General features: G+C 39.9%; 1 protein-coding gene across 2 annotated transcripts; it reads right to left on the bottom strand.

Moving 5' to 3' along the window:
- Positions 1–83: 83 nt before the first annotated feature.
- LOC148374232 (CTD small phosphatase-like protein) lies at positions 84–17,861 on the bottom strand. 2 transcript variants are annotated; one of them, XM_088334026.1, is made up of 8 exons: positions 17,459–17,861; positions 9,235–9,395; positions 9,067–9,099; positions 8,232–8,333; positions 7,330–7,386; positions 5,864–5,956; positions 4,645–4,830; positions 84–2,209 (listed from the first exon to the last, which is right to left on the bottom strand). In XM_088334026.1, the coding sequence occupies exons 1-8, from the start codon at positions 17,532–17,534 to the stop codon at positions 2,084–2,086; spliced, it is 834 nt and encodes a 277-aa protein (XP_088190152.1). In that variant the 5' UTR covers positions 17,535–17,861; the 3' UTR covers positions 84–2,083. The 2 variants fall into 2 exon arrangements, with proteins under 2 accessions (XP_088190152.1, XP_088190158.1); XM_088334032.1 differs by lacking the exon at positions 9,067–9,099.
- Between the last annotated feature and the right edge of the window lie 1,292 nt (positions 17,862–19,153).

Genomic DNA, 19,153 nt, shown 5'->3' with positions numbered 1-19,153 from the left:
TTAAATTGCATGGGCCAAGCCAATTGAACTCATAGTGTTACAAAACCCCGCCAGGTCAATGATGGGCATTGTAACTTCTTACCCCTGGAAAAAATAAAGACTTTATTGCCATTATTGCAAGCATTGTGGCATTCAGTGTGAGGCTCCTCTCAAACAGGCACTGATGTGAAGAGCAGTCCAACAAGTGTTTGACGTTACAAAAATGGGCAATTAGACTTGCGATGTATCTCGCTCTAACTTGACCACGAAGAAAGATGCTAGGACATGCTAACATGGGGGACAGAAGCATGGCACTCGACCAGTCTGGTTGGGGTAAAATGGTTACATTGACGCTGAAAAAAACAGCAGGGTGTTAAAAGCATGATCATTTGAACAACTGTCAAATTAAAACCCAAACTACACCATATTAAAATCAGCTTTTTGGCAACCAATAAAATTGAGAAACAGAATAAATGGCACCTTTGATGTTAAAAATTAAAACCGCTAACTGCCTAGAACAAATGGAATTACCCCGTTTAATACAACACAAGCAGAGCGACGCGCAGGGGTGTCAAACTAACTTCAGCTCGGGGGCACACATGGTAGAAAAAAAAAAATCACACGGCTGGACTAGTAAATAAAAGAGAAAGAAATAGGGAGAGGAGCGAAAGAGGAACAAAAAGTGAGTGCGTGAAAAGGGGCAAATGAAAGACAAAAGTGAAAGAAAAAGAAAGGTAGAGAAAGACAGAGAACAAGAAAATAAGTGAAAGAAAAAGACGGCATGAAAGAAAGAGGAAAAAGAAAAAAGGAGAAAGTGCGAAAACAGCCCCAGTTACTTGGTGAGTGATCTTGGATTTGGCAACATCAAATGGACATACAGAGATCCCTCGGTTTTCGCGGTTAATGGAGACCACAGCCCCCTGCGAAAAGTGAAAATCTGCAAAATACTGTAGTGTCGCACTTTATTTTTTAATCTCTGGATAGTTTTTGTCGGAGCCAACTTGCTCACTTACTGAGGCAGAGAGAACACCTATTTTAAATTAGTCTATGTATTTTGGGGGGGATCAAAGCCCTGCGACTGAAAACAAGAAGCAATGTTTTTTCCCTGGGGCGCCTTAAAGCTCTGTCGACTGAGGAAAAGAAGCAATGTTTTTGGGGGTGGGTGGGGCACCTTAATCAAAGCCTGTGTGTGCGCGCACCAAGAGGAGAGCCACATGACGGAGCGGGAAACAAACACTTCGTGAGATTCAGAAAGAAGAATGCAGGTGTCCAGTCACAATACAGTATGAAAAACCCTTTGACATGAATTGGCCAATCTGTATTGGAGATCTCAAGTCAAGAGGTGCCAGTACAGAAAGCATCTGTTTGTTTCTCTCAATTATTTTTTTCCCCCGCGAAGGAGTGAACCAGCGATAACCCAAGCGCGAAGGGGCAAGGCGTCTCTGTATTTCAAAGTGAAGCTATTTATTCACCTGCGCTTTTCTTAGCGTTGTCTCACAGGCTAGATAAAAATACTTGGCGGGCCTGATCTGGCTCCCGGGCCAAATTTTTGAAACCCCTGCACTAAAGTCATGTGCATGATAATCATTCTGAGAAAAAAAGGCAGGGGAAATGTGATCAAGATTATTGTATGTCCACTTAAAAGAATATTGTGTGAAAAGTGTAGCACTCTAGGAATATGCCATGTAGAAAATATGGTAGAAACAACACACACACGCACGCACAAAAGGCACTTCAATATAAAAAGTTGCACTTCTTTCCTGCAACCACAAACTGCCTGCATAGCGACAACACAAAATCGATTACCTTTATGTGTGTCCAAGCGAGTTTCAGACAAAAATCGTTTTTTCTATTGTTGGTTGAAGCACTTATTCAAATATCAAAACCTTAGTTTGAAAATAAAGATCAGAGTTTATTCCTCTTGGCCTTTTGTCCCGCGAGCACTTGAGATTGTTTTGGATAAAAGGAGTGCTCCTGGGTAATTAAGTGTGTTTCTTATCATTTGGGATGGCACGTCGGATGCAGCCATTTACCAAGATTCTCCTGATTCTGTGGTGCCTCGGTCGCTGGAGGGTTTGGGCATCGGTCAATGTTTTGGGTCCTGCTACCTGCTTCTCAGATTCTGGAGAACACCGTAAACCTCCTCTTCTTTGCTGAGTCCCTCAAAGAACGGCAACAAGTCCAGCAGCTCCATGTCATTCATGTCGTCAAACCAAGACTGGACCGGGACCTGCCGAGACAAAAAGACGTTTGGTTCATGGCAACGTCCGATGACGTTCAATGTAATGGTAAGATTGGGCCTAAAAAACCCAGCCTGACCCAGACTAGCCCGAATGATATAATGCCCGAATCAGCCCAACCCACAAATATTACAAGTACAAGCCTGAAGCAAACCAGAATTACTATACTTTATTTTTGAGGATTTGATTTTTTTTAATTATCCTCCAGTCATTGTTCCTGGTTTCTTTTTCTTTGTGGAGGCTCTGTGCAATGGATTCAGTCACCCTCTTGCATGGACGACGCAGACTCATTGGATTTCGGACCGGGTTCACGCTTAAGATTTTACCTCTTATTTAATGTGTGCTGTGTTCTCTGAAAAATCCTCACTGCTGTTTAAGGGGTTGTGTATCCTGATCTCAACCCAATAGAGAACCTCTGGAAAATCCTTAGTGACTAAGATATGGTCAAGAAACCCACTAAAATCATCACCAGGGCAGTGTTAGAGACTAGTGTCAATTTATGACTTATAACCCTAACCCTGAAGTCATTCACAGCACAGGCCTGTACACTTCTTACTAACTGCTACGGTTGCAACCTTCAGATATTTTTCCCATGCCAAAGTCATTTTTGTTCTCAAATTTATCATTGTGTTCTCTAATTTTGATCAGTGCATTTTCTGAAAAATATTTTATTTTTGTGAAATGCCTTCAGACATTCTGTGGAAAAAGATATTGAACTACTATATTACAGAAAATGTATTAAATGTAAGGATTGTGCAGTCTAAACCAGATATAATATCATATTCACCGGAAAAGACTTCATTTTCCCTTAATGCCTAATTATCTAGATTTTTTAATGAAATCCAAAACACTTGACTTCAGTAGGTTTCTATTCAAGACAATAAAATCCATATCTTATATTTTCCGATTTATCTGCGTTTGGCCATGCTCACCACGTGTAAATAAACTTTAATCTATTATTTTCCTTTATCGACTTAAATTCGCAAGGGAATTATCGCCATCTAAGTCAAGTCAAGTTCATTTGTATAGCCCTTAATCAAAAGAAGTCCCAAAGGGCTGTACAGACTATAAAACTACCATTACACTATCCCCTGATCTAAAACCTACACGAGTGGAAGGAAAAACTCAAAAACCTCAGAATGAGGAAAATGAAAAAAAAAAACTAAAAATGATTTCGCCAAAGCAAAGGCCCGCGACCCACTCTTGGGTCCTGACCAACCAGTTGAGAAACACTGGACTAAAACATAGGGCTCAATATAAATTCTGTTATAACAACTATCTGAAAAAAAAATGTGTCTGGAATGCTACACTTCATCAATTATCTTTAATCTATGATAATAATCATGATCTCATAAACTATGAAAAATACTTATCTATGAAATCTTTTTGTGTTTGTAATTTGTCGCTCAATCATTAACTTGACAGTTATTTGAAACAGTGGTAAAATGTTTCGCTCTAGACTAGAAAGTTCAAAATCTTAAGTGGTACATCGGTGAAAAATATTTTTCAGTTCACACATTAGTTTGACTGGTCATGGATGTAACCAAATTCACTTTTTTTTATTCCCATAGTTACGACCGCAAATGACCATTTTCAGATGTGTCTTAGGTATGAACCATTAAGTCAGGGGTATGGAACCTATGGCTCGGGAGCCATATATGGCTCTTTTCATGAGTACATATGGCTCCGAAATAAAATGTAACTATTGCACATCTCTCTGTGCCGTTCCAAAGTCAAGTGATTTCATCCCGATTTTGGTCCATATAAAGCCGAAGCAACTTAATGCAGAAGTTAAATAAGAAACCATTTAAACTGATAAATAAAAACGCTGGCAAACGACTGATTGGGTGAGCAGTACAGGTGGGCGGATCCCTGCACACAGCGCAAGGCACTTCCTTCTCTCGCTCAGTGCAGTCTACACCGAAAGTGAATATAACGATATGCTTATCGTTTGCAGCAATTTGTGACATTTTTACAAAAGAACTTTGCATGCACATTGTTTTGAAACCGTTATTAAGGACAAATTTCATGGAAAAAAATGCCTCAACACTCTTAACTTAAGGTGGAAGACAAATTGTAAATGGCATATTTCCATTGATTTGGGACACAGGATTTGGCATTATTATCATTTCATACATTTGATTAAATCATCAAATGACACACAGTGAAATATAATGTGCTGAAGAATTAGCTTTTGTCTATAGAGCGTGTTTGGCAGTTTTTTCAATTTTGTCTGAAAATATATGATGTGGCTCTCTCAATTTCTTTTTAAAATATATTTTGTTTTTATGGCTCTTTGGGTCAAATAGGATTCTGACCCCTGCATTAAGTCATAGCAGGGACAAAAAAAACCCACAGAATTGACATACAAATTACTAAAAGTATTGGGTAAGTGTTGTGGTTGACAAACCAAAAAAGAACCTACCGCATTTTCCGGGTGAAAAATGTAAGAGGCAGGTGAGTTGTCAACAATAATGACGTTGCTTAGCTCTCGTCCGAGGCGGCTGAGGTCTTTAACATAGTTGCCTCTGTGAAACACGCAGGACTCTCTGAAGAGTCGTGCTCTGAACACACCCCACTGGTCCAACAGGTCCGCCACAGGGTCTGCATACTAACCCAGCCACATGAAAAACAACACTTCCTTATTATCCAGGGGAAACAAATCATCAACCACGTCCTAAAGTCACTCGATTTCTATGATTCGGCTTCATGCTCTACACACACAATAGCTAGGGGATACGAAGTCTTCACAGGAGAGGACAATATGAATAGGTTCACACTGCAGAGCTTAATGCTCAATTTGGATTTTTGGGGTGAAATCAGACATTTTTGTGAGATCAATCACCTTTACAACTAAATGAGACTTCGTATCCTGCGGTAACACCTCAAGTGCCCCACATGTGCAGAAGAGGACACGTGATGTCACACGCAATGCGCTCATTTTTGCGGAAGTACTCATGGATGTTAACGGCGGAGTGTGGTCCCCCCCCGTAATATTAAATCCAAAACTTTGCTTTCCTCCCATTGAATGCACTCCATGTGGTGTGATTTCAATGTAAAAAATTGTTGACCACAAGATACTATCACTTTATCAATGAGCACCACAGCTCGTTTTTAGAAGTGTCCTCAAGCAACATGTTCTGAATTCAGTTGTATGTTATGTAGTGTCTGCTGTTCGTGGAGTAACAAAATAAACAAGTGTTCATCTTCCATGAATGTGTGAATTCATTACACTCTCCTTTTTTGTCTCGGGTGGTTGTTAATTTGTCTGCTTCCTCCCGCCTCGTTAAATGCAGAATAGAGATGTCAGTCGCCTATTGCTGACGTGCAGGTCGCATGAATGAGTCTCGGCAATTCACACAGAAGTCCCATTCCAAAAGATCGGCTTTGGGACCACATATGAATATGGCCTTTGACTTTAACAGATTGGATACAGGTCGCAAAAAAATCTGATTCCCTGCAGTGTGAACCTAGCTCTTGATTACCGGAGTGGGACTCCTCTGAATTTTACATTTTTCTTTGCCACACAAAACAAAACACTTACCTACTTATTACTGGCAAAGAGGCACAAGCAAAAAAGGTGTGAAGGTTGAGAGCGTAAAAGAAAATGACCAATGATTTTTTTTTAATGGACTTTAACGCACCTTTGCAAGACTGGCTGTGAAGAGCACGCATTCAAAGAGCTCTCCCATCTTTTGAAGAAACTCATCCACATGAGGTCTTTTGAGAACATAGACCTGCATGAAGACCATGTGTTAGTTTGAAACAATTACCGTATTTTCCGCACTATAGGGCGCACCCCCAAAAAATAGTTTTTCGTCCTATATCTTCCATAGATAAGGCGCACCGGATTATAAGGCGCTACAATGGGAACGTCGACAAAACAGTCAGATGATTCAGTCAAACTGATTACCCCCTTAACATTCCCAAAGCTTGCAAAGAAGCAAATACGTGTCGTAGACACGTGCGGATGCGGTGTCCGTACGATGTCACTTAAATGCGTCATTTCAAATATCATTCGGAAGGTTGAAGTCTTGGGATTCAAGAAATGCCAAACATTTCTATGTTTCTATTTTCTTTTTCGCTCACAACTTTACTGTGCATATGACAATAAACACTTGGAATTGAGTTTAATTCACTCAACTCATCACAGCAACATCAAGATCGTTCTAAAACAAGACACCGGGAAAATATAAAGCCGCACAACTCACCTAAGTTCTCACGTTCAATAATGATACGCAATCATGGTCTTCTTACAACCGTGAGTGAAGTAAATCCAGGGGAGTAGAATATTTACAAATACAGACTAATGAAACATGTTTCTTTATGGCGTACTTTAGCAAGCTTGCTACGCCATTGCTAAACTCGGCCAATTGCAGGGTTTGTTTTGGCCCTCTAGCCAATCCGAGGCTCCGAATAACTTCAGCCAATAGCGATCGATTTAACGGATGATTGACACATTGGTTAGCCAATGAAACGCCCGTATATAAATCCCAGCATACACCGCGGACTTGCTACGCCATTGCTAAACTCGGCCGATTGCAGGGTTTGTTTTGGCCATCTAGCCAATCCGAGGCTCCGAATAACTTCAGCCAATAGTGATCGATTCAAATGATGATTGACACATTGGTTAGCCAATGAAACGCCGGTATATAAACCCCAGCATACACCGCGGACTACTCCACGTTCGGGGTAAAATCGAGTCAGCGGCTGTTGAGTAAGTTGCGAGACCTTGCAAATTTAATATTGAGCACTGTGTTATAAGGCGCATGGTCAGCTTTTGAAAAAAATTAAGACTTTTAGGTGCGCCTTATAGTGCGGAAAATACGGTAATGTCAGCCAAATTACTGTCAAGAAAACGCTGTCACTCGCCGCTATTTTTTTGGCGTTATGTAGAGATTGTTTTCCCCCGGGGATCAATAAATTAAATATAAAATACCCCTTCAATTTTGAAGTTGAGGCTGCCACCTTGTGCAAGTAATCATGAACAGGCTGAACATCAAAAACACAACCTATCCTGGATTACTTGAATCAGATAGCAACCATTCCTCTCAGCTCTCTTCATGGGAACTCGCACCAAAATCGACACGTTTCAATGTGTTAGTGTTACCTGATGAACTGTGCCGTCTATCTCCACTGGAACAATAAAATCTGCATTGCTGATTGGCTGTTGGCAAAAAAAAAAAACAGCAGCACATGAGTTCCAAAGCTTTAAAAAGAAAATATTATTGGTGACCAGCAGAGGTCCCCGGAATGATGCGACAGGCTGATCATTATGTTAAGTCAAAACGGTTGCTTCAAGCACTTGGGTGAGAAAACCTTTGGAGTCGTGGGTCGCAATGGGTGAAAAAAACCCAGCAACATATGAGGGAAAACGATGATGTAGACTTGTCCTTTTTTAAAATTTGAATTCATGAGTACAATGAAATGATATCCAGACATTTAGATTCATATGTTATATTTCTTTATATATTTGTGTATTAATAAAATTAATTAATCAAATTGAGTTTGAAACAAAGAATAAAAGCAAAGGGACCCAGAGGACTAGAATGGCACCAAAACAATCTTCTAAGTAGTTTCTATTTACAGTTATTATCATTATGATTTCACCACTTATGTTTGGCAAGCCGGAGAAAAAAAATCCTGACAGTCTGCAGTATGACCGTCCTGGTCTAGCAGGGCTTGTACTAATCACATTTTAATGTCTACTGCAAAATATTTTTGCTAGACATTGCAAGGCAAAAATACAAGTTAAAAATGTGAAAGGACTTCTACAGAGGTTTTTAATTTAACCCCAATATTGCATCATTTTTGTTGTTGTTTCATTTTATTTATTTGACAAAAACATTGCCAATGCATACATAGTAAATGCACTCAGTGAAATACAAACCTGGACACAATATACAAGAAAATGTATCCATTTTTGCCGATGCCAACCTAAACAATTGCTATACTTAAGTGTTCTTATTTTAGATGCCATCAAACTTTGCATGTTGATCCGCTCAGTATTACCTTAAATGAGCTGTGGACAAGTGTTTCATCCAAGTCGATCACAACGCATTTTCTACCGTAGTCTGATATTTTCACCTCAGGTAGGAGATATTTGGCTGGTGGCTACAGGGCAAGAGAAGACATACAGTTTAAGGTTGGATAGTCTTGAGTTACCCAAAGAGAGACAAGCAGATGCAAAACAGGCACAACAAAAATAAGTTGCATCAAATATATAAAAAATTGCAATTTTTCTTGTATTAACATGTCTACACATTTCTCTGACATGCCACAAGTACTGTACTCAATACGGTGAACATCGTTTCTTCAGAAAAATACAAATAAAAAACACTAACACAACGAACGGGTGGAAACATTCGAGAATGAAAAGTTTTGTTTTAAATTGCAAACACGATCACAGAAAAAGTAAATGGTAATGGTAAAAAAAAGGACATGCAAATGTTAGCAGGTGCTGAAGCATTTTTTTTTTAAATAAATTGTGCTACTCCTACCTACACAGCGGCTAGATAGTTGAAGTTTGAAATAGCTGCTTATCAGTACACCGATAAGAGCACCATCACAACAAAATAACTTGTCGACCTTACTTGATAAACTTCAACATTAAGCCATTCATAATCTTCAATAAATTATTGAAATTAGTCTTTCTATTCAAAGTTATTGAAGACCATTTGAAAGTGTATGTGTATTAGGAAGATTGCAGCTTTTAGAGAATGAAGGGGAACTGCAACAAAGCAAAAGATGAAGCAGTCCTAGGATCACTGGGTCCCAAACAGGCCCAACATGCCAGCACCAACCCTCAAAGGGCTTCATGCAAAGGCAAAATCAAAGAAATACATACACTAGGGACAGGGAGGACCTCGACCTGGTCACTCTACAACACAGTAGACATACACGGTCAAAAAATGAGAGGGGTGTGGTGAAGGGACAGAACAGTCCATGAACATATAGAAAGGAATACATAAAAATTATAGAAATGGAACTATCAAAATGTACGAGTCCTGCTCACTTTGGGTGGCAATCCGTTCTCATCAGGTAGGGCTTGAGGCAGGGTAGCGGTGCTGCCATTGGTTGCGGGTGATTCCGCATTGTAGTTGCGAAAGCAGCAGAAGAATGTACTGAAGATGCTCCGGCTCCTCTGCTTCTTAAGGCTGCTATTGGAAAGGGATGCTAGGGACAAAAGAGAGCAATAGTAATATTTTGATCAGGAGGTCATTCAAACTGTGGCGGTAACTACGATCTTACTTTGCCAATCACTGAAACAGTTTCACCCAAAAACTTTCTAAGATTGGTGGTTGCAGATGGGAAAGACTGGGAATGTAGGATTTTGTGACCAAAATGCACAATTTTGAATTCCATTTTTTTTGCCCACCCAATTTGAAGCTTTTCGTTATCCTTAGCAGCAAGATGGCTGACAATTTGCTGATGTACAATAGATGCAAATTTCTCAAGCAACGAGTATTTTTTAAAAATCCACATTTAGATGACAGTATGCGTATTTTGGATTTTTTTTTTTCAAATCAATATTGTTCTTTCAAATCAATTTATTTTCACCCACTAGGAGACGCTAAATAAGACAACTGTCTCTCTAAAAAAAAACGTTCATAATACGGTGGGGCTGTTAAACTATCGCATGTTAGGGACCAGGGCCTTAGATTGTCCACCCACTGGGGTCCCACAAAACTCTGAGAAACACTGCTCACTATGATTAAGTACTCCCCAAAAATAGCACAGAAAATGCACTTAAAAAAAAGAATTGAGAATCACAAGAAAATTGCAATACTGGTCTTAAAATTTGCACTTCGGTTTTTTCCAAAGTCGTGCAGCCCTAATTTAGAGCATGATTCACACCACATCCTTTAATTGCGTGCACCAAGCATGTTATGTATTTTTCCGTCCACATGATGGCGTAGTCAAGGAAATTAATTATTTTTAAGCCAGATAGTTCTACCAATTCGGCCCATGACTTTATGGTCTTCTTTAATTTGAAGATTCAACGCATACGGGAAGAAATTTCTAAAAACAATGTTAATACATCACATATTAAAGGGCTGAAATCTATAGATGCGCGACATGGTGGCTGTCCAGGGAATTTTTCCCGATTTAGTGATCTGTCACTCGATAATCTTAAACAGGTGGTGAATACGGCCAAACCGACTACTTGCCTGTTTGATCCACTTCCGGGTTCGCTGATTAAAGGTCTTTTTGGGGTTCTTGGACCTTCAGTTCTAAATATTATAAACATATCACTCTCTTCAGGTGTAGCTCCAGCAGCTTTTAAGTCCGCTGTTATCAAAACTTCAATGAAACGACCCAACCTTAATCCAGAAAGCTTATGTAATGATAGACCTGTGTCAAACCTACCGTTTATTTCTAAAGTACTTGAAAAAGTTGTGGTACAGCAGCTGAATGATTTTATACCCGAGAACAATCTTTTTGAATATATGCAATTAGGATTCAGGGCTAACCACTCGACTGAGACAGCCTTGATTAAGATAACCAATGATCTTCAACTGGCAATGGACTGCGGCACTTCATCACTCTTGCTGCTGCTGGACCTTCCTGCTACCTTTGACACTGTGGACCATAATATCTTACTAGAACAGTTGGAAAGATGGATTGGTCTCAGGAACAGTCCTCTTACGGTTCAGGTCCTACCTCTCAGGTCGGACGCACTGTGTTAAATATGGTGAAATGACATCTGAGCCCTTTAGTGTTACCTGTGGTGTTCCGCAGGGTTCAGTACTTGACCCCCTTCTTTTCAGCATTTACATGCTTCCATTAGGTGATATAATTCGCAAGTATAATATCAGTTTCCATTGCTACGCAGATGAGACTCAACTACATCTTCCGATGGAGGAATCTGCCACACTAAACTGTGGAAATTTGTAGGCCTGCCTCATTGAGATAAAAGAATGGATGTCACTCAACTTCTTGCGCCTTGACTCTGAAAAGACCGAAATGTTAGTTATTGGTCCATCTAAATGCCATGACTTGTTCTCAAAAACTGCTCCGAACATTGACAAATGTAATATCACCCAAAGTGACTCAGACAAAAATTTAGGTGTCAGATTTGACCCCAATCTGTCCTATCAAACATACGTTTAGAATATTACTAGAACAGCTTTTTTTCCATTTTCGCAACATTTCTAAAATTCGCCCTATGCTGTCTCAGTCAGATGCGGAGATTATAATTCATGAGTTTGTTACCTCCCGTCTCGATTACTGTCATGCAGTACTCTCCGGTCTCCCAAAGTCCAAAATCAAGCGCCTTCAGCTGGTACAAAATGCTGCAGCGAGGCTTTTAACTAAGACAAGAAAGTTTGATCACATTTCCCCGATTTTAGCTAACCTGCATTGGCTCCCTGATAGCTTAAGATGTGATTTTAAGGTTCTGTTGGTAGTATACAAAATCATGCATGGACCTGATCCCTCATATCTTTGAGATGGGGCTTAGCTCATGAGGTAGGGCGCTCATCTTGGGATCAAGAGGTCGCAGGTTCGATTCACGGCTCCTCTTTGTTATATGTCGAAGTGTCCTTGGGCAAGACACTGAATCCCTAATGCCCCCAAAAAAGCAGGTAGTTGCCTTGCATGGCTGACACTACTATCGGTTAGTTAGTGTGTAACAGGGAAAAGTGTGAAGCACATTGTAAAGCGCTTTGGGAGGTCTTCATTGACTTGAAAAGCGCTATATAAATGCACACAACAGACAAAAAAAAAAGATTTAATTTCCCCTTAGGTTTTGGTCTGGAGCCTTCGCGCTGAAAATGCTGGTCCACTAGTGATCCCAAGAGCCAAGAAGAGATCCGCAGGTTCGAGAGCGTTCTCCATTTGGGCCCCGGTGCTGTGGAATGCTCTTCCCCCTGATATATGATCTGCAACCTTAGTGGAAATGTTTAAATCTATGCTTAAAACACATATTATGTTGACAATATCTGTGTATTATTTGCCCTTATGTAGGTTTTAGATCAGGGGATGGTGTCATATTAGTCTATGATTTGCAATAATCTGTGGTAAAAAAAAATATTGTAGTATTACAATGAATTAAACTTAAGCTAATCTTCTAAAAAGAGAACAAAAAAAAGGCTGCCACAGAAATTGCTGAGTTGTTCTGGCTTTACCCGAAGACTCTTTTTCAACTACTTCTCTATTATGTGATTTAGTCTTTGTTGCTTTATATTGAAGTATTTGCTCAAAGTCAGTGGCATGTTTCTGTCATGTAGTTATTTCTCTGTCAATATAAGGTTGTTGATCCGGGTATTAGCGGTGTTTAATGCTGTGGCTGCAGACTAGTGTTCTATTTCATTATTATTCCATTTAACAACTTAAAGTAGCAGCCAAATTGGTGCCAGGAAACACAAAACAACAAAATTAGACACTATTCTCCCAATCCAACTAAAATCCTGTGACTGCGTAAGAGGTATCTGTGCATGCACAACCTGTAACTGTATCATGAGAGTAAGAAAAGATCAGTGCTCCATGTCACCGACACGTTGGAAGCCTTGTGAACCACTAAAGTACCAACTTTAAATAGCTGACACTCCTCCAATTTCATTTTCAGAAATGAAGAAAAAATCCAGGGACTCGCCATCTTCAATCAACACTATATTTTGTAAATGATTCGGGGAAAAAATGTTTGTGATTGTTGCTACTTAGCAATTAGCTAAGCTTGGCCCTGAGGTCATCGCATTGCACTAGCCAAGAGGGCAGGGAATCCATATTTAGATTCATGCTGTTGGGCTACTAATGTAGGAACTACATGTTGTATAGTGCTCAGTAGAGCTCACATTTTGTGCAGACAGCTTGAATCCTGTTCAATTGAAGGTTTACTGGTTAAATTTGCCAGAAACAACTGCCTGAATGCACTCTCAGTCAATTAATTTCACAAATATAAGAAAAGACACATATATCAGTGACTCTGTGCAAAATAAACTAGTACAATATAACATAATTATACAGTAAACAAAGTTTGGCAACTGCAACTCTGCTGTGAAATGAACCTGTTGCTGGCACACTGTGGCACAGGGACATAACCTCAACGCCCAAATAACAGTTGTTTGACTTGGGTGTGGGGGCTTGGTGGGAATGGTTAAAGCGGGTGGTCCTACAAAGAGGTCTTCACAGGGGCTGGTAACCATTTATACTACTTACAAGGCAAAGTAAAGTTATCACTTTTACGCTAGTCTCATCTCCAAAGGTTTTAAAGTGGAGGGTTATTGAATGTCTTTACTCAAAATCGAATAAATTTTACAAACTACACCTCCCCCTTCCCATTGCTAACTATTTACTAAGTGCAATGTTGCAGTCAATATAATAGGAAACATAACAATGGTAGAACGCATATGGAAAGGTATCCCAATGACGTATTGAAAAAAAAAAGGTTCAAATACTTGCAAACAGTAAAAAACAATGATACATGCAATGTTGGAGAGAATACAGAAGACTCAATATGGTTGTGATCATGCAGCTTTCAGTGCATATTATATATATATATATATATATATATATATATATAATTAGGAATATGATTGCCTTTACAATGTAATAGGTGAAACCATTTTTAATTTAGACCAAAAGTAATCGATATACCAAGAGAACCGATACAAACATGCTATACTGTATAATCAGATACCCACACAAAAATAGATGCCTGAAGAAAAAAAGGTAAACATTTCGCTGTTCAAAAAAAGTTCATACAAAAAGTATTGCTTACATTCGACATACATTTGCATATTGGTTTCTTAATACAGGGATGTGATTTGACCAAAGTGAAATTATCTGAAAATTAGCGGGGGGGGGGGGGGGGGGGGGGGGGTGATTGCTAGCTGGGGGGGGGGGGGGGGGGGAAACCAGGTAGGACCAGGGCAGTGCCCTGGTGGGGGGAAAAGTGGGGCGAAGCCCCCCCCCGGAGCTCATGGGTTTTTTTAAGTACTTTCAATGCACTCAGATGACAAAGAAATAGACAAGACAACAGCATAAATTTTCAATGTATATTGAACTATCCCATATAAAATTACAGTTTAAGTCAACTCAAAATCAGTCACATTAAAAAACATTTCCCCAACGCCACTATCTTAATTGTAAAGAAGATGGTTCCAGTGGCAAGGGAGACCCTAGACGACCGGCATCTTTCTACAACTGCAGGCGGCTAACGGGATCCAGGTCTGTAGGAAACCGCCTCAAAGCGTGCCGCCACCAGCTTTTGGGATCACTCTTAGTCTGGACTCTACCCTTCGACCTGTTCGGCTTGGGTAACCCTACCAGGAGTACGAGACTCCCGCCGACATAGCTCTGGGGGTCATGGAGACGCGCAAAGTGCCCCACCACGATAAGGTGGTGATCCGTCGGGACACAGCTAAATCCATTCACATGACCCAAACACTACTTCCTCCTAGACTTCATTGCTTTGGAATGGGTCTTTCTAGCCTGCTTCTGTGCAGCTTTGATGGTTCTTCTTGAGGCAGCCTTGCTCATTTGGGTGTCCTGTTTCACAGCAAGTTCTGTTCGTTTTGCAGACAACATAGCTGCTTCTGCATCCTTCTCCTCCCTGTACCTTTTGGAGGATGTCCTCAGATTTAGGCACAGTATGGACTGCACAGGATCCATCAGAATGTCTTTCCTTCCAAAATGGCTGACAGAGGTGGTATTTCTTGCTCTTAGGGCATATTTTACAGTCTGGATAGAACTGTATGTGGCTATGTCCATTCTGCATGCTTTGGGGTTCAGGACATCACCCATGACACTAAAAGCCCCCTCTACTTGCGGCCCATGGAAGCAACTCATGAGAGCCTTCACCATCTTGGCCAGGGTTGGGTATCTTCCAACAGCAAAGACTTGGGCCCACCAACGATCCAGTGCAATTGCCTTCCCCTCTGAGTCCAAAGGTGTTGGCAACTCATACAAGTACTTAATTTAAAAAATATAAATACTGACAATAGTTTTGATTACTATCAGGCTTAATAATATTTTTAAATTTCCTAAATCATATTTTAAATGTAATAATTTATTTCTTTAATAGCAGCGTATCCAAGTATTTGATAAATGAAAGTACAATAAGTATAGGCCCTACAGTAAAGTGTTGGTGTAATGTACACATGAAAATCTATTATTGTAATTGTTAAATATTTATGGCCATTTTTATTACGTTATAATATTTTCGAAAAAAATGGGAAAACTGTCAAATAAATTTGAAAAGTTTACCACCTACCTCAAAATTCACGACTCTATCAGCAACTGGTACAGGTTGTTGGGGTGGATCACGTCTCTTTATTACCGCTTCCGATTGTGATGTCAATAAGGGATGGAGGCCGTAAAGTTTTGGAGTTTTCGTTTGGGCACCGAAACTTCCAGCGATGGAATAATTTGTCGTTCTTGACTGGAGTTCTTTCACGTGTTTTTTGCTCTTTGCGTGACTTTCAAGAGCTTTGAAACCTCTCCCACCATAGTCGATGGTATCATGACACCAAATGCAAAGTGCTTTCCCGGCACGATCGATCTTCCGAATAAAGTCATTGAACAAATTCGTCACAGTCTTCTTTCCAACATTCGTAGATAATTCCTTCTCCAACCAGTCCCATCGAAACTTGTTTTTTACAATCTTATCAATTTCTTTAGCTCGCGGAGCATCTTTGCGTTCGATCACGGACATCTTTCTTTAAACACCCGGCAAAAACGTGTGAGAAATGAACAATGGCACACTCCTATAACAAGCGCGTTTATTGGTCAACACGAGACTTCAACCAATCGCAAGTACGTTTCATTTCAGTTACGGAAACACTCAAATGGCATGCTGTCGAGACGAAATCGTTTTTTTTTACCAATTAAAACACCGGAAATTTTAAAATTTTATTTTTGGAGATAAAAAAAGCGGAATTCCGCGAATTAGCGGAAAAATCACATCCCTGTTAATAATATGTTCATGTGACTATCCCCAATAATTTCTTAGCTGTAGCAATGACTGGGCAATAAATGAAAGTAATTCAATTAAATCAAGATTGAGGCTTTATTTTCAGTACTACAAAGCAGCTAGACTGTAAAAAATGTAAGTGTGAAGAAACAAAAATGGTTGATTTAGGTTATTGCAATAATACTCAAGCCAATTTTAGTTGCTTCCAGTTATTTTGTGCTTTTGTAGAAAACAATCTCACTTAATGAAGACTAAGAAGCAATGGTTGATATTTGACATACATGATGATGACTGTCCACATTTTTGGATGATTAAGAAACAGTTCTCTTGGCCTTATGGACGGTAGCAAAGGAATAGGGGGTTTCAATCCCTAAAGAAATGTACTGTATATTAAAAAAAACATTTAAATCTGACATGTAATGGTTCCCCAAGAAATTGTTTTCTAATTGTAGACATGAGGAGTCCGATTCATACACTGTCAAAAATGAAAATAAAATGTCAATATTGCATATGACACTCCATGCTTTATTTGAGATAGTTTTATGGTCTGTTGAATGTTTTTACAGGTGGAATAGGTTACAAATGATACATATGCAAATCCTAAAAAAAAAATTCTTTTTGAAAGACGTTACAGTTGGAAAGTTTTGTATGGTCAGATAATTTGTTTACAACTGTTATGGGCTATGAATGATATACACATAAATGCAAATTCGAATGCTTAAATTAATCTAAAAGACTTAACGTATAAATAACCGGGGGTTCTCTCTGCAAGGCTGTTTACAACTGTAATAGGTAATCATTAATATACATACAAATCCAAATTAGAATGGTTGATTTTTGGCAGAAGACTAAAATGTATAAATAATCAGTGCTATCCCTGAAAGGCTCAATGGGGATTATGTTTGAGTCTGTTTCCAAAATTTCATTTGGAGAAATTTACACGTAACTTCTCCTTTCGTTCAAGGGGAAAGAAACAATTGTTGCAACCCCATGCCACTCAAAAATGGAGACCATCACACACCAATAATTTCCGTTAATTATGTATGTATGTGATCGGGGGAAGACACAATCTTAACTGCGGGGTGATGCTCAGACATGAAGAATTGCTTTTAGAGCCGAAGCAATCCATCAAGAGTAAATTGTGGACAGCTATTGTAAAAAACAACCCTTTAAGTGACTTCTAATTACACTTATAAAGTATCAATCAAACTAATTAAATGCATTACTATATCTACGATTAACTCTGAACTCACGGAGACCAAAGTACAAGTAGTTAGCAAGAAGCTAGCTACTGTTAAGTCCATTCGCTCATTGCACTTCTTACCTTTTTCCTGGTTGAAGGATATTGTTTCCTCCTCCTTCGGGTTGGAGACTTGCGTTATTATGGACATGTGGTCCATCGGGACGGGATATTATTCCGCTTTCAAGATTTCCGCAAAATTAGCCTGCTAGCTACCAGGCGCGAGTTAGCTGTATAAGCCGTGGGAGCTCGGGTAAACCACAAAAGACACGCAAGCGACCGAGGGAAAGCGTTGTGGCAACGGGTGTAGCCGGCAAGCTAGCTCGGTGCTTAGTAAAAGATTCTTGAGCAGTGTCATCTATAACTCCATGCAGACCAACGCGTCTTTAACGGAGAACCCCGAAGGTGTGCGGCTTAAAAGTAAAACAAAACGACGTGGAGTCTACCGCTAGCTAAAGTTCCCAACTACTGTGGCTAGCGGGTTAACGGCGAAAAAATATTGAGAAGCCGTCAGTTTATTTTAAGTCGAGTACACTTTTGAGCCAGTCTTGTTGTCAATGAGCAGCACCGAGACGCTGTTAGCGAGTTGACATTTGCAATCCGCCAGGGTAGCTCAACATTCACCGCGCAACATGGATGCTTATGTATTTGGAGTTAGGTCTAGAGGAGGGGGCAAGGGGTGCCGTGCCGGGCACAGAATCTGTGAGCTACTTTTCAAAAAGTGGCGTCACTCGTAATTAATGACTGCATACACCAAAACGGGGTCACTTTAGTGTGCTTGCCGGGGTTCAAATGGCGACGCCAACTCTAAAGCAATGCAAAAAGCGAAGGAGTCCACATCGCAAAACTTCCTGCGTTTGTAAGTTGTTGCTTGTGGTGCGCACATAAAATACAGTCGTGGGTTCGTTTATATTATTAGGAGTGAGGGCGCCACGTAGTGTCGTGATGATAGAACTGCGTCAAGATTCTGAAAACATAATATTTTTCTTAACATAAGATAACTCATCCTCGTTTTTTTTCAACGTCACATTGTTGCTAAAAAGAACTAAGACCATTCGATTGCTTACAATTCACTGCGTAGTTGCAAAGGAATGAGCATACAAACGTTCTAGAGACATATTTAAACAGCATTGCATTTTTGTATGTAGAATCATATACTTTACTGATTTAGATCAAATGATATGGTGAAATTGTGAATGTGTTTAATTGCTGTTAAAAGTGTCGATAAAAATGGTTCAAACCTCATATTGTTAGAATATGATATAATGAAATTGTGAATGTGTTTAATTGCTGTTAAAAGTGTCAATAAAATTGTTCAAACCAATTGAAAAAATGGTTTTCTATTTTTGGTAAGTGTACCCCAGGGGGTGCGTGAACTTTAGAATAAATGTGAATTTATATCAATGAATGTCTTGTGTGCCTTATCCTCACTTGGGTCGTGGGGGTTCTGGAGCCCATCCCAGCTATCTTCAGGCAGTGGCCAGGGGACACCCCAAGCTGGTTGCCAGCCACTCACAGAGACATTGGAGACAGACAACCATCCACTCACTCATTCACACCTAGGAACAGTTTGGACCGGTCAATTAACCTGACATGCATGTTCTTGGATCATGGGAGGAAACCAGAGTGCCCGGAGAAAACTTAGCAAGCACGGGGAGAACATGCAAACTCCACGTAGGAAGGTTCGATCTCATGACCTCAAAACTGTGCCCCACACGCGCTAACCACTGCGCTGCCGTGCTGCCCATAAATCATACACTTAAATAAAATCATATTACG

Source organism: Urocampus carinirostris, chromosome 1 (assembly GCF_059441175.1).
Source record: "Urocampus carinirostris isolate Australia breed hairy pipefish chromosome 1, RoL_Ucar_1.0, whole genome shotgun sequence".
NCBI lineage: Eukaryota > Metazoa > Chordata > Actinopteri > Syngnathiformes > Syngnathidae > Urocampus > Urocampus carinirostris.
Note: the sequence above shows the minus strand (reverse complement) of the source record. Positions and strands in the feature narration are given on the sequence as shown.

Bases quoted from the DNA above. Each gene is read 5' to 3' on its own strand.
- LOC148374232 (XM_088334026.1), bottom strand. From the start codon at position 17,534: ATGGACCACATGTCCATAATAACGCAAGTCTCCAACCCGAAGGAGGAG. The intron at 9,100-9,234 runs GTGAGCAGGACT...ACTGTGTTGTAG, and splicing joins AGAACGGATTGCCACCCAAA to AGTGACCAGGTCGAGGTCCT. The intron at 7,387-8,231 runs GTAATACTGAGC...TTTTGCCAACAG, and splicing joins TTGTCCACAGCTCATTTAAG to CCAATCAGCAATGCAGATTT.